At 45.3% G+C, this 18,151-nt stretch overlaps 1 protein-coding gene across 2 annotated transcripts in view; it reads right to left on the bottom strand.

Annotated features, from left to right (window-relative positions):
• Positions 1-4,408: 4,408 nt before the first annotated feature.
• Positions 4,409-18,151, bottom strand: part of ARHGEF5 (Rho guanine nucleotide exchange factor 5) — a 22,327-nt gene continuing 8,584 nt past the window's right edge. For both annotated transcript variants that reach the window (XM_060196758.1, XM_016187820.2), the window contains exons 6-14: positions 17,914-18,066; positions 17,527-17,656; positions 15,997-16,071; positions 15,485-15,574; positions 12,631-12,788; positions 11,814-11,975; positions 9,515-9,585; positions 6,422-6,526; positions 4,409-5,111 (exon numbers count right to left, since the gene is read on the bottom strand). In XM_060196758.1, coding sequence (XP_060052741.1) covers positions 4,954-5,111; positions 6,422-6,526; positions 9,515-9,585; positions 11,814-11,975; positions 12,631-12,788; positions 15,485-15,574; positions 15,997-16,071; positions 17,527-17,656; positions 17,914-18,066 — 1,102 coding nt within the window. In that variant the 3' untranslated portion in view covers positions 4,409-4,953. The remainder of the gene's footprint in view (positions 5,112-6,421; positions 6,527-9,514; positions 9,586-11,813; positions 11,976-12,630; positions 12,789-15,484; positions 15,575-15,996; positions 16,072-17,526; positions 17,657-17,913; positions 18,067-18,151) is intronic.

The following is an 18,151-nucleotide window of genomic DNA, read 5'->3' as shown; positions in this document are numbered from 1 at the left end:
CTACCACGCCTAAGGATCCGGGTTCAAGCCTTTGGTCTCCACTGGCAGGGGGAAAGCTTCACAAGCAGTGGAACAATGTTTCAGGTGTCTTCCTTTCTCCCCCCTCCTTTTTTTTTTTTTTTTTATCTCCCCTGCCTTTCTAAAATTCTCTCTGTCCTATCAAATAAAATAAATAAATCATGGGGGATTGGGCACCTGTGTAACCATGAGCAAGGACCCAGGTTGGAGCCTTCATTTCCCATCTGTTGGGGGGGGGGGGGATACCTCATGGGCAATGAAGCAGCTCTACTGGTGTCTTTTCTTTCTTTCTCTCTCTCTCTCTCTCTCTCTCTCTCTAACTCCCCAAAAGTAAGAGAGAGAGAGAGAGAGAGAGAAAGGAAGAGGAAAAAAGAGAAAAGAAAGAAGAAATGGCTGCTGGGAGTAGCGAATTCATCATGCCAGAATTGAGCCCCTGCTAACTTTGAGGGGGAAAAAATAATGTTGAAAAACAAATTTAAAGTAAAAATACTTTTTAAACTGAAAAAAGTATTTGCATGTACATCACTCATGAATCTATAGGTGATCTCTTGGCAGGCGGGGGGTGGGGTAGGGTGGGTAAGAGAAGTTACCTAGAAAAAACAATATTGAAAAAAAGCTGTGTTTTAGCCACATAGTTAAGATTCAGATTCAGATTATGGTCTGAACAAATAAGTTAAGTTATAATCATTGTTTTCATTATTAATAAGAACCAGCTGTTCTTCTATATGTTAATATATGCACATGACCTGTCACATATTATTAATAGAAAACTAGCATGGAAATAGAGAGATATTACCTAAGTTAAATGTCTCTTAAGCATTCCTATTTTAGGTTCTTAAAATGAAAACAAGTACATCAACTAACCTGTTTTATATAAATAGCAGCCTCACCTCAACTCCTGTGGTTTTCAAAATCTTAAGCTTATTTTAGGATGAACTGAAAACACAAAGTGTTATTGGGACCAGCTGGTGGTGCACCTGGTAGAATGCACATTACTATGTGCAAGGATCTGAGTTCAAGCCCCCATTCCCCGCCAACCTGTCTCCACCTCCCAGGGCACACTTCACAAGCAGTGTTGCAGGTGTCTCTCTTCCTCTCTACCCCAACCCTCTCAATTTCTATCACAAATGAGTTAATAGGCATGGTTGCCAGGAGTGGTTGATTCACCGTGCAGGCACCAAAGCCCAGCGATAACCCTAGTGGTTTTTAACAAAATAAAAGTTAAATAAAACACACTGTGTTATCAAAAAGTTCCATTACCACGTCACCTCATCATGAACTAGACACAGGACAAAGCTTAGATTATCATCATGCTTCTCTACTTCTGAGCCTTTCTAAAGACAAAAGCCAATAATAGTACATGATCCACTGAGGGGTATGTTATGATCCGACCTGAAAAGGTCACTTGACTATTGGTGCAGGAGGGCTCTGGATGTGAAGGAAATGGAGAGGGATGCTGTGGAACTGAACAGGCCACTTGGAAGGAGACAATCACTTCTTGTAGACTTGGCTGGGACTTTGGTGGTTACTTGGCCTGACCCTGCATGTCATGGTGAAGGAAACAGAAACACAGGTAACTGAAGCACGGCAGTGTGGTACCTGAGGCTTAGGCTCCTTGGTGTGGAATTTAGTGGGTTTTCCCTTATGCTGTGCTGCCTTTTGCAAAGAGATTGGATCACTGAGAAGATGCCTTCACAGTAATTCAAGTCCAAGTATAAAGTTATAGTTACTGGGGTGTTGGGTGTAATGCTTTTTTTTCTTTTTTATTTAAGAAAGGATTAATTAACAAAACCATAGGGTAGGAGGGGTACAACTCCACACAATTCCCACCACCCAATCTCCATATCCCATCCCCTCCCCTGATAGCTTTCCCATTCTCTATCCCTCTGGGAGCATGGACCCAGGGTGATTGTGGGTTGCAGAAGGTGGAAGGTCTGGCTTCTGTAATTGCTTCCCCGCTGAACATGGGCGTTGACTGGTCGGTCCATACTCCCAGTCTGCCTCTCTCTTTCCCTAGTAGGGTGGGTCTCTGGGGAAGCGGAGCTCCAGGACACATTGGTGGGGTCTTCAGTCCAGGGAAGCCTGGCTGGCATCCTGATGACATCTGGAACCTGGTGACTGAAAAGAGAGTTAACATACGAAGCCAAACAAATTGTTGAGCAATCATGGACCCAAAGCTTGGAATAGTGGAGAGGAAGTGTTAGGGGGGTACTCATTGCAAACTCTAGTGTACTTCTGCTTTCAGGCATATATTTTGCAGTAGTTTACGGATACATGTGAAGATATGCTCTCTCTCACAGAAACTGGTGTATATCTAGGTTTTGGGACTTTGTTAGAAAGTAACCATCCGAGATGGAATTAGAATATACTATGAAATACACTATGAAAGGAAAGGTCTCACCCGAGTAATGAAGCTGAAGGGTTGTCATTCCACACGTGTAGTCTCTGGACACAGTCTGAAGTGAAGCATGTTGAGGTGGCAATCATTGTGTTGGTTAGGTTGTGATCGGCAGATGCAATATTATTTGATATGGATTGGGAGAGTCATACGGGAAAGTGGGCCCTATCTAAGGGTTCCAGGACTGGGGGAAGTAGAGGCTCTATAGTGGAGATGTGAGGTTCCTGCTGTCTTAGGGTTCAAAAAGACAATCGATAGTTAATGTTATCATCACATTATTTGGTAATTGGGTTAACTTTGAAAAGTCCTTTTGTTAGGGTTTGCTGTACAGTACCCAGTATCTTGTATATAGCTGTGCTATTGGTTGCTTCTGATCTACTTGATCTAGGCTTTTGAGAGAGTCTGCATATCAATTACACAGCCTATCTATTAAAAAGATTCAGTTTGTGTTTTGAAAAACTTCGAGACATACAATTAATTTTCCCCCTCTCATATTAATTAACTAGTGATTTATATGACTACATTTTACTAGGAGTGTATGCTTTTCTTTTTTTTAATATTTATTTTATTTATTTATTCCCTTTTGTTGCCCTTGTTGTTTTATTGTTGTAGTTATTATTGTTGTTGTCGTTGTTGGATAGGACAGAGAGAAATGGAGAGAGGGAGGGGAAGACAGGAGGAGAGAAAGATAGACACCTGCAGACCTACTTCACCGCCTGTGAAGCGACTCCCCTGCAGGTGGGGAGCTGGGGTTCGAACCGGGATCCTTATGCCAGTCCTTGTGCTTTGCGCCACCTGCGCTTAACCCGCTGCGCTACAGCCCGACTCCCGAGTGTATGCTTTTCAAACACACACACACATACAGGTGTGAAACGACACTAACATTTCACAACATTGCAAACCGACGTTAATCTTGTTTATTTTGAATTGCCACCAGGGTTATCACAGGGTCTCTTGGCAATTGTAGCATGGTGAATGAAAGATCCATTGCTCCTGATGGCCATTCTTCCATTTTCTTTCCTCTTCTCTTTCTTTTTAAAGAATGAGTTTTATTTTATATTTATTTATTTTTAATGAGTGAGAAACACAGAAAGGAAGAAAGAGAAGATAAAACAGAAAGGAATGGAGGTAGACTGACACCAGAGCACTGCCGAGTTCTGGTTTATGATGGTTTTGGGAATTGAACCTGGTACCTTAGAGCCTCAGATATGAAAGTCCTTTGCATAACCATTATGCTACCTTCCCCAGTGCAGTGGCCATTTTTCTTTTCTCTTTTCTGCCTTCCTTCCTTCCTTTCCTCTTGCTCATTCTTACTTTCATTCTTTTGATAGAGACCAGGAGAAACTGAGGCGGTAGTGATAGAGGGAGAAAGAGACATCTGCAGCACTGCTTCACCACCTGTGAAGCTTCCCCCTGCAGGTGGGGACCTGGGATTCTTGTGCACAGTATTTTGTGTGCTCTACCCAGTTTGCCACCGCCTGGCCCCATAAATTAACTTTTAAATATACAGTAATGAATAGTCTGTGTAGGATTCCTAACTCCACTCAAACGCTTCTACACACTAACTTATGGGTAGAGTTAAAAGTGAGGTTTAAATACGGGTTTCCTCACCTGTTAATTCCTTTTAATTCCATTCAGAATATCTGAGGCTGTAAGAAACAAGTCTAAATTCTCTGGAGTCATGAAGCAGACGTCAGTTCCTGCTTTATCAAGGCACTAGCGTGGCCTTTCTAAATATTTTGTGTATTTAATTTTAATGAGTGTCAGAAATAGAGCGACAATACAGAGAGATAGCAGAGCACACTGCTCATCTCTGCTTTACACTGGCACTGGAGATTAAGCCTGGGTCCTCAAGAGTCTCAGGCATGAACAATCTTTTGCAGGGCCATTATATTGTCTTCCCAGTCCCCATCTTGGTCTTTTATAACAACAAATCAAATCCTTATGTTCAGAACCTTGTTTGGTACCGAGGAGTTGGAGACAGACAAGCTCGAGAAGTGCCAAGTTTATTAGAGTGAGAGCGTATATATTCTCACATTCCCACCAACAGATACACCCCCGAGATGCACACACTCACCCTTGCACTAATAATTATGGGAAATCTCTCAGGCTGGAAGATCTCTTAGATGACAACAATCTGACCTGCCCATTGTTGAGCTAATTCCCCCTTGAACTTCTTCCTCTAGGGGAAGTCGGATTCTGGTTAACACATTACTATGACATCAGCGCTGGTTTATTCTGAATCTGCACTCTGGAAACCAAGAAGTCCAGAGTTCCTTGACTTAGGTCCCATTACTCCCTTTTCTTATAAGAAAATGTTCCTGGAGTCCAGTGCAAAATCCCTTAAAATCCCCCCCACCAAGCACAAAGCACAGAAAAGGAGGCCTGGAACTCTTGACTGGTAGCTGGAGTTTGTCCTTGGGTTGGCAGAGAGACTTGTTCTTGGTCTGCAGAAGGCCTCTGTTACAGGTGTCTGGGGCTAGCTCTCTCTAGGATGTCTTACTCTTCAGCTCATGGGAATCCCTCCCAGAGAAGAGCTAGGTCTGCTGCTCTACCAGCTGCAGTTTGGCGGTTTTGACACGCTGGGCTTCCTTCAGATTCCGCACACAGACTTCTGGGTTGGAAATGAACTCTACTTGCTGTACAGGGAACCAGCCTCGCTCCCCATCAGAGAGCCTCATGCCTTCCAGCCAACCTGTGAACACAGGATGGGAAGAAGAAGAATTAGCTCCTAGTCATTCCTTCCCTGGAAAGATTCGTCTTCCCAGAATCTTTTTCTGAATCCTAATGACGAACAGATGAGACAGCCCCTAGTATGAGAATTCCCACCTTCCAGTGTACTAACCCTGGTTGCCCTGGGGTTTGACAAAGCCAACATCTGTCTACCCTGGGCCTTCAAAACTCATGGGAGTTGAACTGTCTTTCCTCAAAATGTCTTGAAGTCCTAACTCCAACTACCCCAGAACCCCCAAATGTGACCTTCTTTACGAATTGGGGTGGTAATTACAGATGTCATTAATAGAATTAGGAAGACTTTATACTTCAGTGAAGTGGGGGGCATTCATCTAGTATAACTGGCATCTTTATAAGAGGAGGGATGTTTGGACATACAGACATACAAGATGGTTACATGAAGAGAGAGGTAGAGATTGGAGCCCTGCTCCCACAAGCCAAGGGATGCCTGAGGCAGTCAGAGATTAGATGAGGCAAGGAACCTCCTAAAGAGGTTTCAGGGGGATCTGACCATGCTAACACCTTTGTTTTAGAGGAAGGGAGGGACAGAGGGAGGGAGGAAAGGAGGGAGGGAGATAGAGATAGAGAGAGCAAGTGAGGGAGGGAGGAAAGGAGATGAGAGAGAGAGAGAGAGAGCAGGAAGTCGGGCTGTAGTGCAGCGGGTTAAACGCACGTGGCGCAAAGCACAAGGACTGGAGTAAGGATCCTGGTTCAAGCCCCCCAGCTCCCCACCAGCAGGGGTGTGGCTTCACAGGTAGTGAAGCAGGCCTGCAGGTGTCTATCTCTCCCCCTCTCTGTCTTCCCCCTCCTTTTTTCTCTCTGTCCTAACAACGATGACAACAATAACTACAACAATAAAAAAAATAATGGCAACAAAAGGGAATAAATAAATAAAATAAATATTAAAAAAGAGAGAGAGCAAGTGAGGGAAGGAGGGAGATAGAGATAGACACACACACACACACAGAGAGAGAGAGAGACAGAGAAAGAGAGAAGGGAGCTGTAGTATTGCCCAACTCTGGCTTATTGCAGTGCTAGGGACTAAATCTGAGACTTTTAAGCCTCTGGTATGAAATTCCATAAACTTTCCATAAACTGCCTGCCTGCCTGCTGCACTATTATCCCCGCCCCTGTAATACATAGTCATTGTTTCCAGTCATCCAATTTGAGGTGACTTGTTACAACAACAAAATTTTAGAAAACAAATGCATCCACCTATGTCTCCCCACGAGTAGAGGACCCCATCCACTCATCCTCAATTCTCCGTCTTACCATCACTGCTTTGCTGGGTCACCATCACGACATCAGCCTTCTCCAGTGCCAACTCGTCGTTCTCCCGGGGTTTGTAGGCTCGAAGGCACTGGACTTGAGGGGAGTCTGTGGGAGGGAAGGGTAGGAGAAGAATGTGAGACAATTATAAGGTAGCGGGTGGGGGGGCATAGGAGGATTTGGAAGAAACAAAATTTAGGTTGTTGAAAGGTATGAAAAGCAGCAGCAGTGGGGCCTGGTGGCGGCGGGTGCCGCTAAGCACACATGAAGAGCGAGGACCCATATAAGGATCTGGGCTCCAGCCCCCTGGGGCTGCAGGGAGGACGCTTCACAGGCGGTGAAGCAGGTCTGCAGGTGTCTATCTTTCTCTCTCCCTCTCTGTCTCCCCCTTCCTCTCAATGCCTGTCTTATCCAATGGGGGGGGGGGGGGAAGCCAGGAGCAGTGGATTTGTAGTGTTGGAACAGAACCCAAGAAATAATCCTAGAGGCAAAAAAACCCCAAACAATTGGAAGCAACATCATCTTCTACCAGGGGATGCTGACATGGATGATGAGGAAACTGAAATACCAGGATTGACATGAGTTGGGAATTCTATTTCTCCATGGGAGGTGAAACATGCAGTGCACGGAGACCACCTTTACTGAATCATTATTAGAAAAATTTTATATTCAGCTCAAGATTCAGTTACCCTGACGCTCCAGTTTGCAATGATTTCTGAAATCCTTCTGAAGTCAAATCAGAGCCCTCTGCCCAGTACCACAGAAAGCCAAACTCTGTCACACCGGATTTGTCTCCTGAAGGCAAATTGTTCGACTGCTGCTTGATCCCACGAGCAGAAGCTGGAGCATACTAACTTCATCTCTAATCTCTCCTGCCAAAATGTCAGCTTTTGATTATGCATAGAAGTGGAGGCAGAGAAGGAAGACTTGGCTTCTCAAAGAATTTAGAACAAAGACCATACTTGGCTTTAACCCTATTCTTTCTTCTCTTTTTCCTTCCTTCTTCATCTTTTTCAGATAGAAAGAGTAAGACAGAGTCAGAGAGAGGGAGGGCAAGAAACCACACAACCAAAGTTTCCTTCAATGTGTTGGGGGCCAGGTTCAAACCTAGGGCATAATCGTGGCAAAACTATGCACTACCCAAGTGAATAATTTTGCTGGTCCTTAGGTCCTTAACTATTCTTTCTGTTTCAAGAGGGTAAGATTAGCAGAAAGGGAGGGGAGGACAAAAGGACATTTAAGTCCTTTTGTCTCCAGATTTATTTTTAACATATTAAAAATGGAGTGAAGTTCAGCTCAATTTATTCTCAGTCCATCCCCCCACATCCAAGTGCCACTTCATACATACCAGCCTCCCATTTCCCTCCCTTTTCTCCTTCTCCTTCATTTTTTTTTTTTTTTTATTGCCACCAGGATTATGGATGGAGCTTGATGCCTACACCATGAATCCAGCAACCATTTCCCCTCCTTTTCTGTTTCTGCTTTATTTGAGAGGACAGAGAGAAATTAAGAAAGGAGAGGGAGGTAGACTGACAGATGCCCACAGACCTACTTTGCTGCTTAGCAGGGGCTCAAACTCAGGTCCTGGGTTCTAGAACAGTCCAGCCCTTTGGAGAGTCCATTTTTCATTTTAAAAGTGATCACCCATGCTGCAGCCTTTATGGCCTCTCTCTTGCTTCATTCCTGTATTCCCCCTCTCTAACTAGAGGGTACAACTTAAGTTTGTGACTCATTCCTGACTGTCTTTACAGGACCGGATGCTCTAGGTATGATGTAAATAAACCTCTTAATCCTTTTTTAGCTTCAGTTTCCTCCTCTGTAAATGACTGGACTGATAATGACGATGCTTGGGGAAATTCTGGATTTTCTCTTATTTTTGTGAACCTGGGTAAATTTTCAGGGTTTTTTTTTTTTTTTTTTTTTTTTTGCCTCCAGGGTTATAGATGGAGCTCAGTGTCTGCACTATGAATTCACTGCTCCTGGAGGCCTTTTTTCCCCATTTTGCTACCTTTGTTGTTGTTGTTGCTATTATTGCCCGTGCTTTCATTGTTGTTGGATAGGACAGAGAGAAATTGAGAGAGGAGGGGAAGACATCGAGCAGGAGAGATCGATACCTGCATACCAGCTTTGCTGCAGGTGGGGTGCTGGGGGGTCGAACTGGGATCCTTAGGCCGTGTGCTTCACACCATGTGCACTAAAACCTGCTGTGCTGTCGCCTGGCCCCCAATTACCATAGTTTTGAGGCTCAAAACAGTGAGCCCGGGAGCCTACTCAACCCACCCACATTCCATCTTGTATGGACTCACTGCTCTACTTTAACACAGAGTGTTTGAGTTCTCAGAGCAGGCTCAGGACACGGCCTTTTGCTTTTTCTTGTTCAAATACAGAGAGACAGAGATAGGAAGAAATCCCACAGCACCTGAGCTTTCTCTGGTATTGCAGTTCTCCCATTGGGTGCTGGGGACTCAAACCTCTACCATGTGCCTGGCAAGGCATGTGCCTTATCTAGTGAGCTATCACTTAGAGCCAGCACACTGCCTTATTATGCAGACTTCCTTTTTGAAACCCCCCTCCCCTTTGCCAATTTCAAGGTCCCAGTGAGGGAGGAAGAATTATCTTGCCCGCTATCTTTACCAGGGAAGAGATCACCTACTCAAGAAGCTAACAGAACTCAGTTTCTAGTCTGGTTCTCCTGTTTCCTTCTGTTTGTTCTTTGGAGTGATCCAATGCCCAGTTCTTGTGTTGAGTTCCTTTCTGGATACAACTTAGGGATTTTAATCTTCTAGAGGACCATGGTGGGGATAATAAAAGACTCCGAAAACCGGTCTCACAGGAATGCAGGTACATGTGTGTGCACCTGTCACTCCCCCATGGTGACCTGGAATCCCAGAACAAGAGCAGAATTCCCAGGAGGGTTCAAGGCAGATGCTTGTTGTTTAAGCTGAAGTGGCCAGATACCAGACCTGAAGTTCTGGGCAATTGTAAACAAGAAAACACAACCCATAAGTCTCTTAAGACGTTTTGCCTATCCAGCCCTCTACACCCTTTGCATCCAAAGGAGATTTCTGACTGCCTCCTCATTACACTGTCACTCACCGTAGCATTCTAGAAGGTCCAATTCTTCTCTTGGTGTGGCCAGAGCTGAGAGCCAGCGAAGCTTCTCACTTCTGGGAAAAAAAAAAATCAAGCCAAGGTCATTGATTCTGCTTTAGCTGTAAAAAACCAAAAACAAAAACAAAAAAACAAACGGGCAAGAGTCCATACAGGGGAGGAAAATGACTATGGGAAGGACTAGTTTAGTGCAAAAGTTATCTAGTCCAGTGACATCTAGGACAAGCTTATGGGACTCCGCTTGGTTGGAGATAAGAGTAGGATCTTCAACATATGTCAATGTGCCTTGTCACTTTTTAAAATTTTTTCCTTTCCTTTTTTTTTAAATTTACTTTTATTTTAAGCATATTCTCCTAATGGAATCTCATATCTTTCAAGTGGGAGCTTATGGTCAACTGTCAAATTGTACATGTAATGGCTTTCCATGTAAGGGCTTTTGCCAAGGAACATATTCATCTCTGAGTCCCTTTCTCACTCAGCAAAATTCTTGACACTCCTCTGTTCACCTCCCTGCCATCAAATATCCCACAGATAGAAAGTGTTCTTTAAAGATAATTAAATCGGGAGTCGGGCTGTAGTGCAGTGGGTTAAGTGCAGGAGGCGCAAAGCACAAGGACTGGTGTAAGGAACCCGGTTCGAGCCCCGGCTCCCCACTTGCAGGGGAGTCGCTTCACAAGCGGTGAAGCAGGTCTGCAGATGTCTATCTTTCTCTTCCCCTCCTCTCTCCATTTCTCTCTGTCCTATCCAACAATGACGACGACATCAATAAAAACTACAACAATAAAACAACAAGGGCAACAAAAGGGAATAAATAAAATAAATTTAAAAAATCAACTTCAAAAAAAAAAGATAATTAAATCAAGGAGAGAAACCCACTAGCATTTTCATGTCTGGTAATATAATCAAACCTAATTTTAGAAGTGTGTGAACGTTCTTGGATCACCTCAGCCTCTGTTTCCAAACATGCCTGAGTAATTGAGAATTGATCTTTTTATAGGTTCTGGAAGATGCTGCCCAAAGCGCTTAAACAAAAGCAGCAAAGTCTGTCTTGACACAGGTGCTATTTCACGTACAAACAGACTTGTGTCCCCTAAGTAGAGGCAGACGTTATTGACCCACCCCCAGCATGTGCTCAGAGGCAGGCACAGAGCTGGGAAGTAACTCTGATTAGCTGATTCAATATCAGGTCAACCTTTTTATTATTATTATATATATATATGTATTTTTTTTTCCTTTTTGTTGCCCTTGTTGTTTTTCATTGTTGTTGTAGTTATTGTTGTTGATGTCATCATTGTTAGATAGGACAGAGAGAAATGGAGAGAGGAGGGGAAGACAGAGAGGGGGAGAGAAAGACAGACACCTGCAGACCTGCTTCACCGCCTGTGAAGCAACTCCCCCTCCCTACAGGTGGGGAGCTGAGGGCTCTAACCAGGATCCTTATGCCCAGTCCTTGCGCTTTGCACCAAGTGTGCTTAACCTGCTGCTCTACTGCCCGACTCCCCAGGTCAAACTTTTTTTTTTTTTTTACCAGAGCACTACTCAGCTCTGGCTTATGGTGATGTGGGGGATTGAACCTGGAACTTGAGGAAGCCTCAGGCATGAGAGTCTATTTGCATAACTGTTAACGCTATCTACCCCTGACCCCCAGGTTAAACTTTTTAAGGAAGAGAGACTCTCTGTATCTTTTATGGCAGCAATAGCTACGGCCTTATAAATTTTATTATGGTAGGGACTGGGAAGAAAGATTCCGCAGGCAACCTTTCAGAGTGCTGTCTAAAACAGACCTCTGTGTGAATGGATCTGGATATGTTTCATGCACAAGAGGATCAAGTTAGCGTTCTCACTCTGATGAGTTTCCGCTCAGCAGGGGGAAGGGTGAAAGGAGAGCGGAGACAGGAAAGCTTTTAAAGGCATCCTATGGATTCATCTTGTTCACATCAGCTTGGGGTTCTGAGACATTTCTAGATTGTACATGTGAGTATTTGCTTGTGGATGTCAACTTATCTGATTTTTTATTACTTTGCACCACTCTCTCTCTTTCCGAGTATCTTGTGGTTTTTGTCTTTGACTACACAGCAGATGGTAGATATTAAGCCTTGGCAGTGGTTTTAGACAACTCCAAGCTCATCTCTATTAGTTCTAGGAGTCCGGGGTTTCTCCCAAGAAGCTTTCCTAGGCCATGCTTTATCTGAGCTAAAAAGTGCGGGTAGCTATTCTCGGGATCCATTTTCTGTCACAGTCTCAGCTCTTTCCCCTCCTGTCCTCCCTCTGACCCCCATCTCACTGAGTCTCGGTGCTGAAGAGGAACTCGGACTGGGTGCCTTGTGTGTTGTGCAGCAGGAAAAGGCGGAAGAGATTTTTGTGATGCCCGTGCAGCTTCATTTCACACTTTTCGCCCCGGATGGACGAGAAGGGAGCGTGGTCAAATACCAGGAATCGGCTTCCCCTGTGAAGAAAAAGGCTTTTTTTTTTTTTCTTTCTTCATTTCAGCTCTGGACTTCCTATACTTTGCTCTTCCTCCTGCCTTTGAATTCAGCTCTCTCCTATGCTTCTACTTCTCTTGGTAGATTCTCACAAAAACCCAAAGATGATGGTAACGTGCTCTCAGGATGAGACCCCCCCACCCAATGTTCCCAGGGATTTATCACCAAAGCATCAGGTCCCGTGGAGACCTTGCCGCTTTCAAGAAAGAGTTGAAGAGACAGAAGCCACAGAGAATTTCCAAGGTCCATAAGACCAAAGTGTTATTAGGACCCGGAATTGGCTAAACATCTCAAGGTTGATAGGCTGATGAGCCTCAGGCAAACACACTACTGACAGACTATTCTGACAATGCCAACGGCTAACTTGCTGCCTTTCCCTCTGTAGCTAGGCAGCAAAGTAGGTCTCCCGCATCTCAGAACATAAGTAGCTGGGGATCCCTGTCTTTACTTTAGAGCTTTGTTTTTCTGCTTCTTAGGGACTTGACCCAGAACCCATTAGACTGAGCTACTGAAGAAGGTGCCTCTGGGAACGTGGCCCTTCTCTGTCCCTGTATCTCCTTCCCTCTTGCCCCATCCCATTTCCCTCCTGGGCTCTGGCCTCCCTTTTCAGTCACTGACTCTCGTGGCCGAGACAGCAGCAGACAGTCATTGAAGAGATGCAGGTGGATGGGGCGTGTGTTCAGCTTCCTTCGAAGCCCTGGGGAGACAATGAACTCAAGGGCCATCAACTCTCCACTCTTCACCAGCCAGCGTGACTGAGAAATGAGCGGGAATATCTGTAGGGTGGGCGGAGAGAGAGAGAGAAGACAGAGTCACTTACAAAATAAGTGTGGGACTTCCTCCCAGGGCTGCCCTGCTCACTATGCCTCCTCCTTGCAGTTTTCAACAGAGAGAGTCATCTCCTCCTATCTTTCTTCTCCACTGTCTAGGGTCTACTACTGGGTGGCTCCAATATCCAGAACCAACATCTATGGCCCAACCCAAGAAAGTGACTCTGTGGATGGTCAGCCCTATAAGCCATCAATGGAGAAGGTAGAACCCAGACAGAGCTTGTCAGCAAGGAAGGGTATGATGGGTGTCTCAGAGGGTGAATGACTGGCATGGTTCCGACAACTGGTTCTCTTTTCTTAAAGATATATTGATCTATTAATAGGGGCTGGAGGAGGAAAAGAGTGAAAGGCAGAAAGAGAAAGAAAATAAAATGGGGCTGGGTGGTAAACCGGCCGGCACCTGTTTAAGTGCGTATGTTACAATGTGCAACGACCCGGGTTCAAGTCCCTGGTCCCCATCTGCAAGGGGAAATCTTCGCGAGTATTGCAGCAGTGTTGCAGGTATCTCTCTCGACTTTCCTTCTCTATTACTCTCTTCCCTCTCAATTTCTGGCTATCTCTATCCAATAAATAAATCCAGATAATAAAACAATTTTTAAAATAAGAAAATGAAAGGAAGAACACTAGCCTATCACTCTAGCATAGACAGTGCTAAGTTTCAAAATGAGCACCTCTCGCTCACAAGTCAGGTCTACTGCCTTGCCATCTCTTGGTCTATATGACATCTGTTCTTGTCTTTGAATATTATTGGTTTTTTTTCTCTCATCTATGAGAGGCAGAGTAGGAATCAGTGATGAATGCCAAGTGGGGTTCAAGCCCTGGGTCCCCACCTGCAGGGAGAAAGTGTTACAGTAGTGAAGTAGAGGGCTCTAAGTGTCTCTATTTCTCTCCCTCTCTATCTTTCCCTTCCCTCTCTGTAATTTCTCTTTATCTTGTCAAAGAAGAAGATGGAAGAGGAGAAGGAGCAGTAGAGGAAAGAGGAGGAGGAGGAGGAGGAGGAGGAGGAGGAGGAGGAGAAGGAGAAAGAAGAGGAAAAGGAGGAGGAAAAAGAGGAGGAAAGCAGAAAGAAAGAATAGGTGATGGGAGCAGTGGATTTGTAGAGCAGGCACCAAGCCCCTAGTGGTAACCTTGGTGGCTGTTAAAATAAACAAACACATAAACAAGTACAAGTTATTAATAATAATAAACAAATACAAGTTATTTTTTTCTTAGATAGAGACAGAGAAGCAGAGCGAGAGAGAGAGAGAGAGAGAGAGACAGACAGACCACAACATCAATGTTCCTCAGTGCAGTGGGACGTCAGGCTCAAATCTGGGTCACACACATCTCAAAACTGGGCACTGCCCAAGTGAGCCATTCCACCAGCCCCCAAACAAGTTAATTTTTTAAAAAAGATATATTCATTTTAATTATGAGAAAGAGAATAAAGGGGAAAAGACCTGAGCTCTGCTTAGCTCTGGTACTGGGGGGGGGGGGGGCAGGGTAGAACTTAGGGCTGCCATGCTAGCTGTGCACTCTAACAGGCTGAGCTATATCCCTGGTCTTTGAGTCGATTGTATGTTGCTTTGGTTTGACTAGGTGGAAACTTGATACAATACTGAATAGTCCAAGTACCCCCAAAGCTATCTCTTTTTGTTTGTTTCTTTTTTTTTCTTTTTGCCTCTAGGGTTATAGATGGGGCTCGGTGCCTGCACTATGAATTCACTTCTCCTGGAAGCTATTTTTTTCTCTTTTGTTGCCCTTGTTGTTTATTGTTGTTGTTGTTATTGATGTCGCTGTTGTTGGATAGGACAGAGAGAAATCAAGAGAGGAGGGCAAGACAGAGAGGGGGAGAGAAACATAGGCACCTACAGACCTGTTTCACTCCTTATGAAGCAACCCCCCTGCAGGTCCTTGAGCTTTGTGACATGTGCACTTAACCCACTGTGCCACTGCCCAGTCTCCCCAAACCTACTTTTTTAGAAGCTTACATTGAAAACTTCCTCTAATCCCCCATGAAAAACAATCCACTAAGGGCTGGAGAAATAGCTCAGGGGGTAGGGTGTCTGCTCTGCCACATGGGTGCCCTAGGTTTGAGTCCTGACACCACCTGGGAAGTATTATGGTACTGGGTAGGGGGGAACTCTGATGCCTGTGTTTCTTTATCTGAATAAAAGTGGTCAAAAGTAGTGAAATGACAGATGAGTCAAGTCCAAGAATCACCAAAAAAAAAAAAAAGTCTACAGTAATATGTTTATTAGAATGTACAACTTTTTATCTTGGTTGAAAAAAAATGTATTTATCATGGTAGAGAAAGGGAACTGAGGGGAGGGAGGGAGGGAAGGAGAGAAAGAGAGAGAGAGAGAGAGAGAGAGAGAGAGAGCAGAACACTATTTAACCTTGACAGACGGTGTTACCAGGGATTGAACCTGCACCCTCTGGAGACTTAGTAATGTTCTACTGGGCTGAGATCTGTCCCTACCCCTAGGGTCAACTTCCCTCTCGCACTTCACTGGACTGCCTGGAGACTGCTGTAGGCATTCAGACAGCTCCCAGATCGGAGAGAAGAGAAAGCATGCAGAAATGAGGTCAGAGATGGGGGTTGAGCGAGGTGACCCACAGAATGTGGACTGAGGGGTGTGGAGGCACAAGAGAAGACTCACTTTGCACTCAAACTCAATCTTCTGGCTCAGGTGGATGAGCTCCTCAGTCCGGTGCATTTTCTGGACACTGCTGTTACAATCTCGGATCAGCTGAGCGAGGAAAGAGAGACACTAGGGTGTCAGAGAATGGGACTTCTGAATTCCCGCAAGAAATCTGTAAAGCCCTTGTGGCATCTTCCCTCTTTGTCGAAAGACTGGAATTGGGTGTCAGCAACAGGAAGTTCATATTCAAGGACTCTGGCGTACTCTGTGTGACCTGACAGAACCTTCTAGATTATGTGGAAGGAATATGTCAGCTGGGAAATGTGGCAGTGAGAGCGTCTCTCCTCTTGGTGTGGAGTAGTCTCTGCAGGGGAGGAGGCTGGGAAAGGGGGTCCAGGCATGTGGGGCTCTGGCAGAGGGAGAGCCAGAGAGGAGGCTTGAGTGCTTTCTGGGACCATGGGCTTGGACTGGGGAAAACTTCTCTGCAAAGCACAAGCAGGAGACAGGGAAGGAACAGGATGGTCACCGACCTCTTCCAGGGCGTGATGTGCCTTAGTGGCCTCTGCTTCTTCTGAGGAGCCAGGCTGTGTCCTCTTGAGAATGTTCTATGGAACAATAACAACAACAAAGTCAGAGGGGACTGGGCTGTGGTGCACCCAGTTAAGTGCACATTTTATCAAGCTCAGGGTCATTATCTGCTTCATGAGCAATGAAGCAGGTCTGGAGGTGCTTTTCTTTCTCTTCCTCTCTTCCTTTACCGTTCCTCTCTCAATTTCTATCTGTCCTATCTCATAAAAATTAGAAATTAAAAAATAAAATAAGAAGGAAAACATGGCCACCAGGAGAGGTGGATTGGTAGTGATGGCACCAGACCCCAGCAATAGCTCTGGTGGCAAGTAAAAAGAAAAAAAAGGCAGATGTAAAGAAGATGTGAAAAGAGGAAGGATTAATTAGTAGGTTGTGGGGGAAGGTGTGTTGATTAGTGGAGAAATCCTGGAATAAAATGTTAACAGCAAATATTTGTGAAGAAGAGGGTGGAGGCCAGGGAGATTTTCACAGGGGCCTTGCATGCCTGAGGCCTCGAGTTCACTGCTTCAATTGCTGGTAGCACCATATGCCAGAGCTGAGCAGTGCTCTGATCTTACTCTCACAGGAAAAAAAAAAAAAGTCAATCTTTTTCTGTTTTTCTTACAGAGTCAGGGTCTTGGGGGCTCATTCGCAGTGATTTCATTGCTCCAGGGCTGACTTTCCCATGTAGATGGCGGGCCGCTGGGAGAGTTTCTGTAGTACCACACCCCTCCCCGCCCATACAGTGGGGATTCCCCATTGGCGCTGTGTAGTGGTGGGGCTTGAGACTGGGTTGTGAGCATGGCAAGAGATGCTTCTCACCTGGTGAGCTATCTCTCTGACTCCCCATAATAAATAAGTGAATCTTTATATAAAAAAAAAACAACCAAAAAAACCAAGCAAACAAAACGCCCGGGAAGGTGGCACAGTGAATAAATCATTGAACTCTCAAGCAGGAGCTACCGAGTTTGATCCCTTGGCATCTCAAAGTGACAGAGTGATGTTAGGTCCTCTCGCTCTCTTTCACATCAATAATAAATCAATCTTTTTACAAATTTTTAAAAATTAACTTATTTATTCCCTTTTGTTGCTTTATTGTTGTAATTATTATTGTTGTTGTTGTTGTTGTTGGATAGGACAGAGAGAAATGGAGAGAGGAAGGGAAGACAGAGAGGGGGAGAGAAAGACAGACACCTGCAGACCTGCTTCACGGCTTGTGAAGCGACTCCCCTGCAGGTGGGGAACCGGGGACTTTAACTGGAATCCTTCCTCTGGTCCTTGCGCTTTGCACCATGTGTGTTTAAGCCACTGCACTACTGCCGGATTCCAATAAATCAATCTTAATCGTCATCACAAAGAGGACAGGCTGTTAAGAGAGACTGCTCACACCTTCTGTGACAAAGTGACAGAAGAGTGGCCCGCCCTCTGGCTGGCGCACGCTCAGAACACTCCTTTGAGTTGAGGAGTGAGGACCTTGGTGGGACCTGTAGTACCTGGAGCAGCAGTTTCAGGCGGGTAATGCGCTGGAAGGGCAGAATCAGGAAGGACTTGAGGGAAAGGCGTTGGCACACGGGGTCACTCTCGAGTTTCTCCAAGACCTCTCGGAAACTGCTGTTGTTACTCCTGCATGGGCAGCAGGTCTGGTCAGGAGGGAGAACTGGGAGCACTGGGGACCCCAGAGAAGGCGGTGGGGGGGGGGGAAGAGGTTTGGCAGAACGGCTGAGGGTTGTCTACTTCAAGTCAGATCCAGATGTGATAGTTGAAGACCACCTGATCTGGGAGGCTACCGGAGGTTCGAGAACGCAGGGTGGGCATGAGGGAGTGAGGTCTGGGGATGGAACTCTGGGCTAGGAATTGGGAGACATGAACTGGGCTCTCACAGAAGGTTCTGGAAGGTGCGCTCCTGGTAGGTCTGGTTGGTGACATATGGAAGGTAGACGCGTCGGAAGTGGGGGGCGTGGTGCAAGACGACATCACACACTTGGAAAGTGAAGATGTTGTTCTCGAAGTTCTCCTCCAGGTCTGAAAGGAACCTGTATACAGTATGAGAACAAATGCCATCAGGCCTGTGGGCATTCAAAGGGGCCGCTGGCTGACCTTAAGCTTGGGACTTGTGGT

This window comes from Erinaceus europaeus, chromosome 8 (genome assembly GCF_950295315.1).
Source record: "Erinaceus europaeus chromosome 8, mEriEur2.1, whole genome shotgun sequence".
NCBI lineage: Eukaryota > Metazoa > Chordata > Mammalia > Eulipotyphla > Erinaceidae > Erinaceus > Erinaceus europaeus.
The sequence above is the reverse complement of the archived record's forward strand: the minus strand, read 5'-3'. Positions and strand labels throughout refer to the sequence as shown.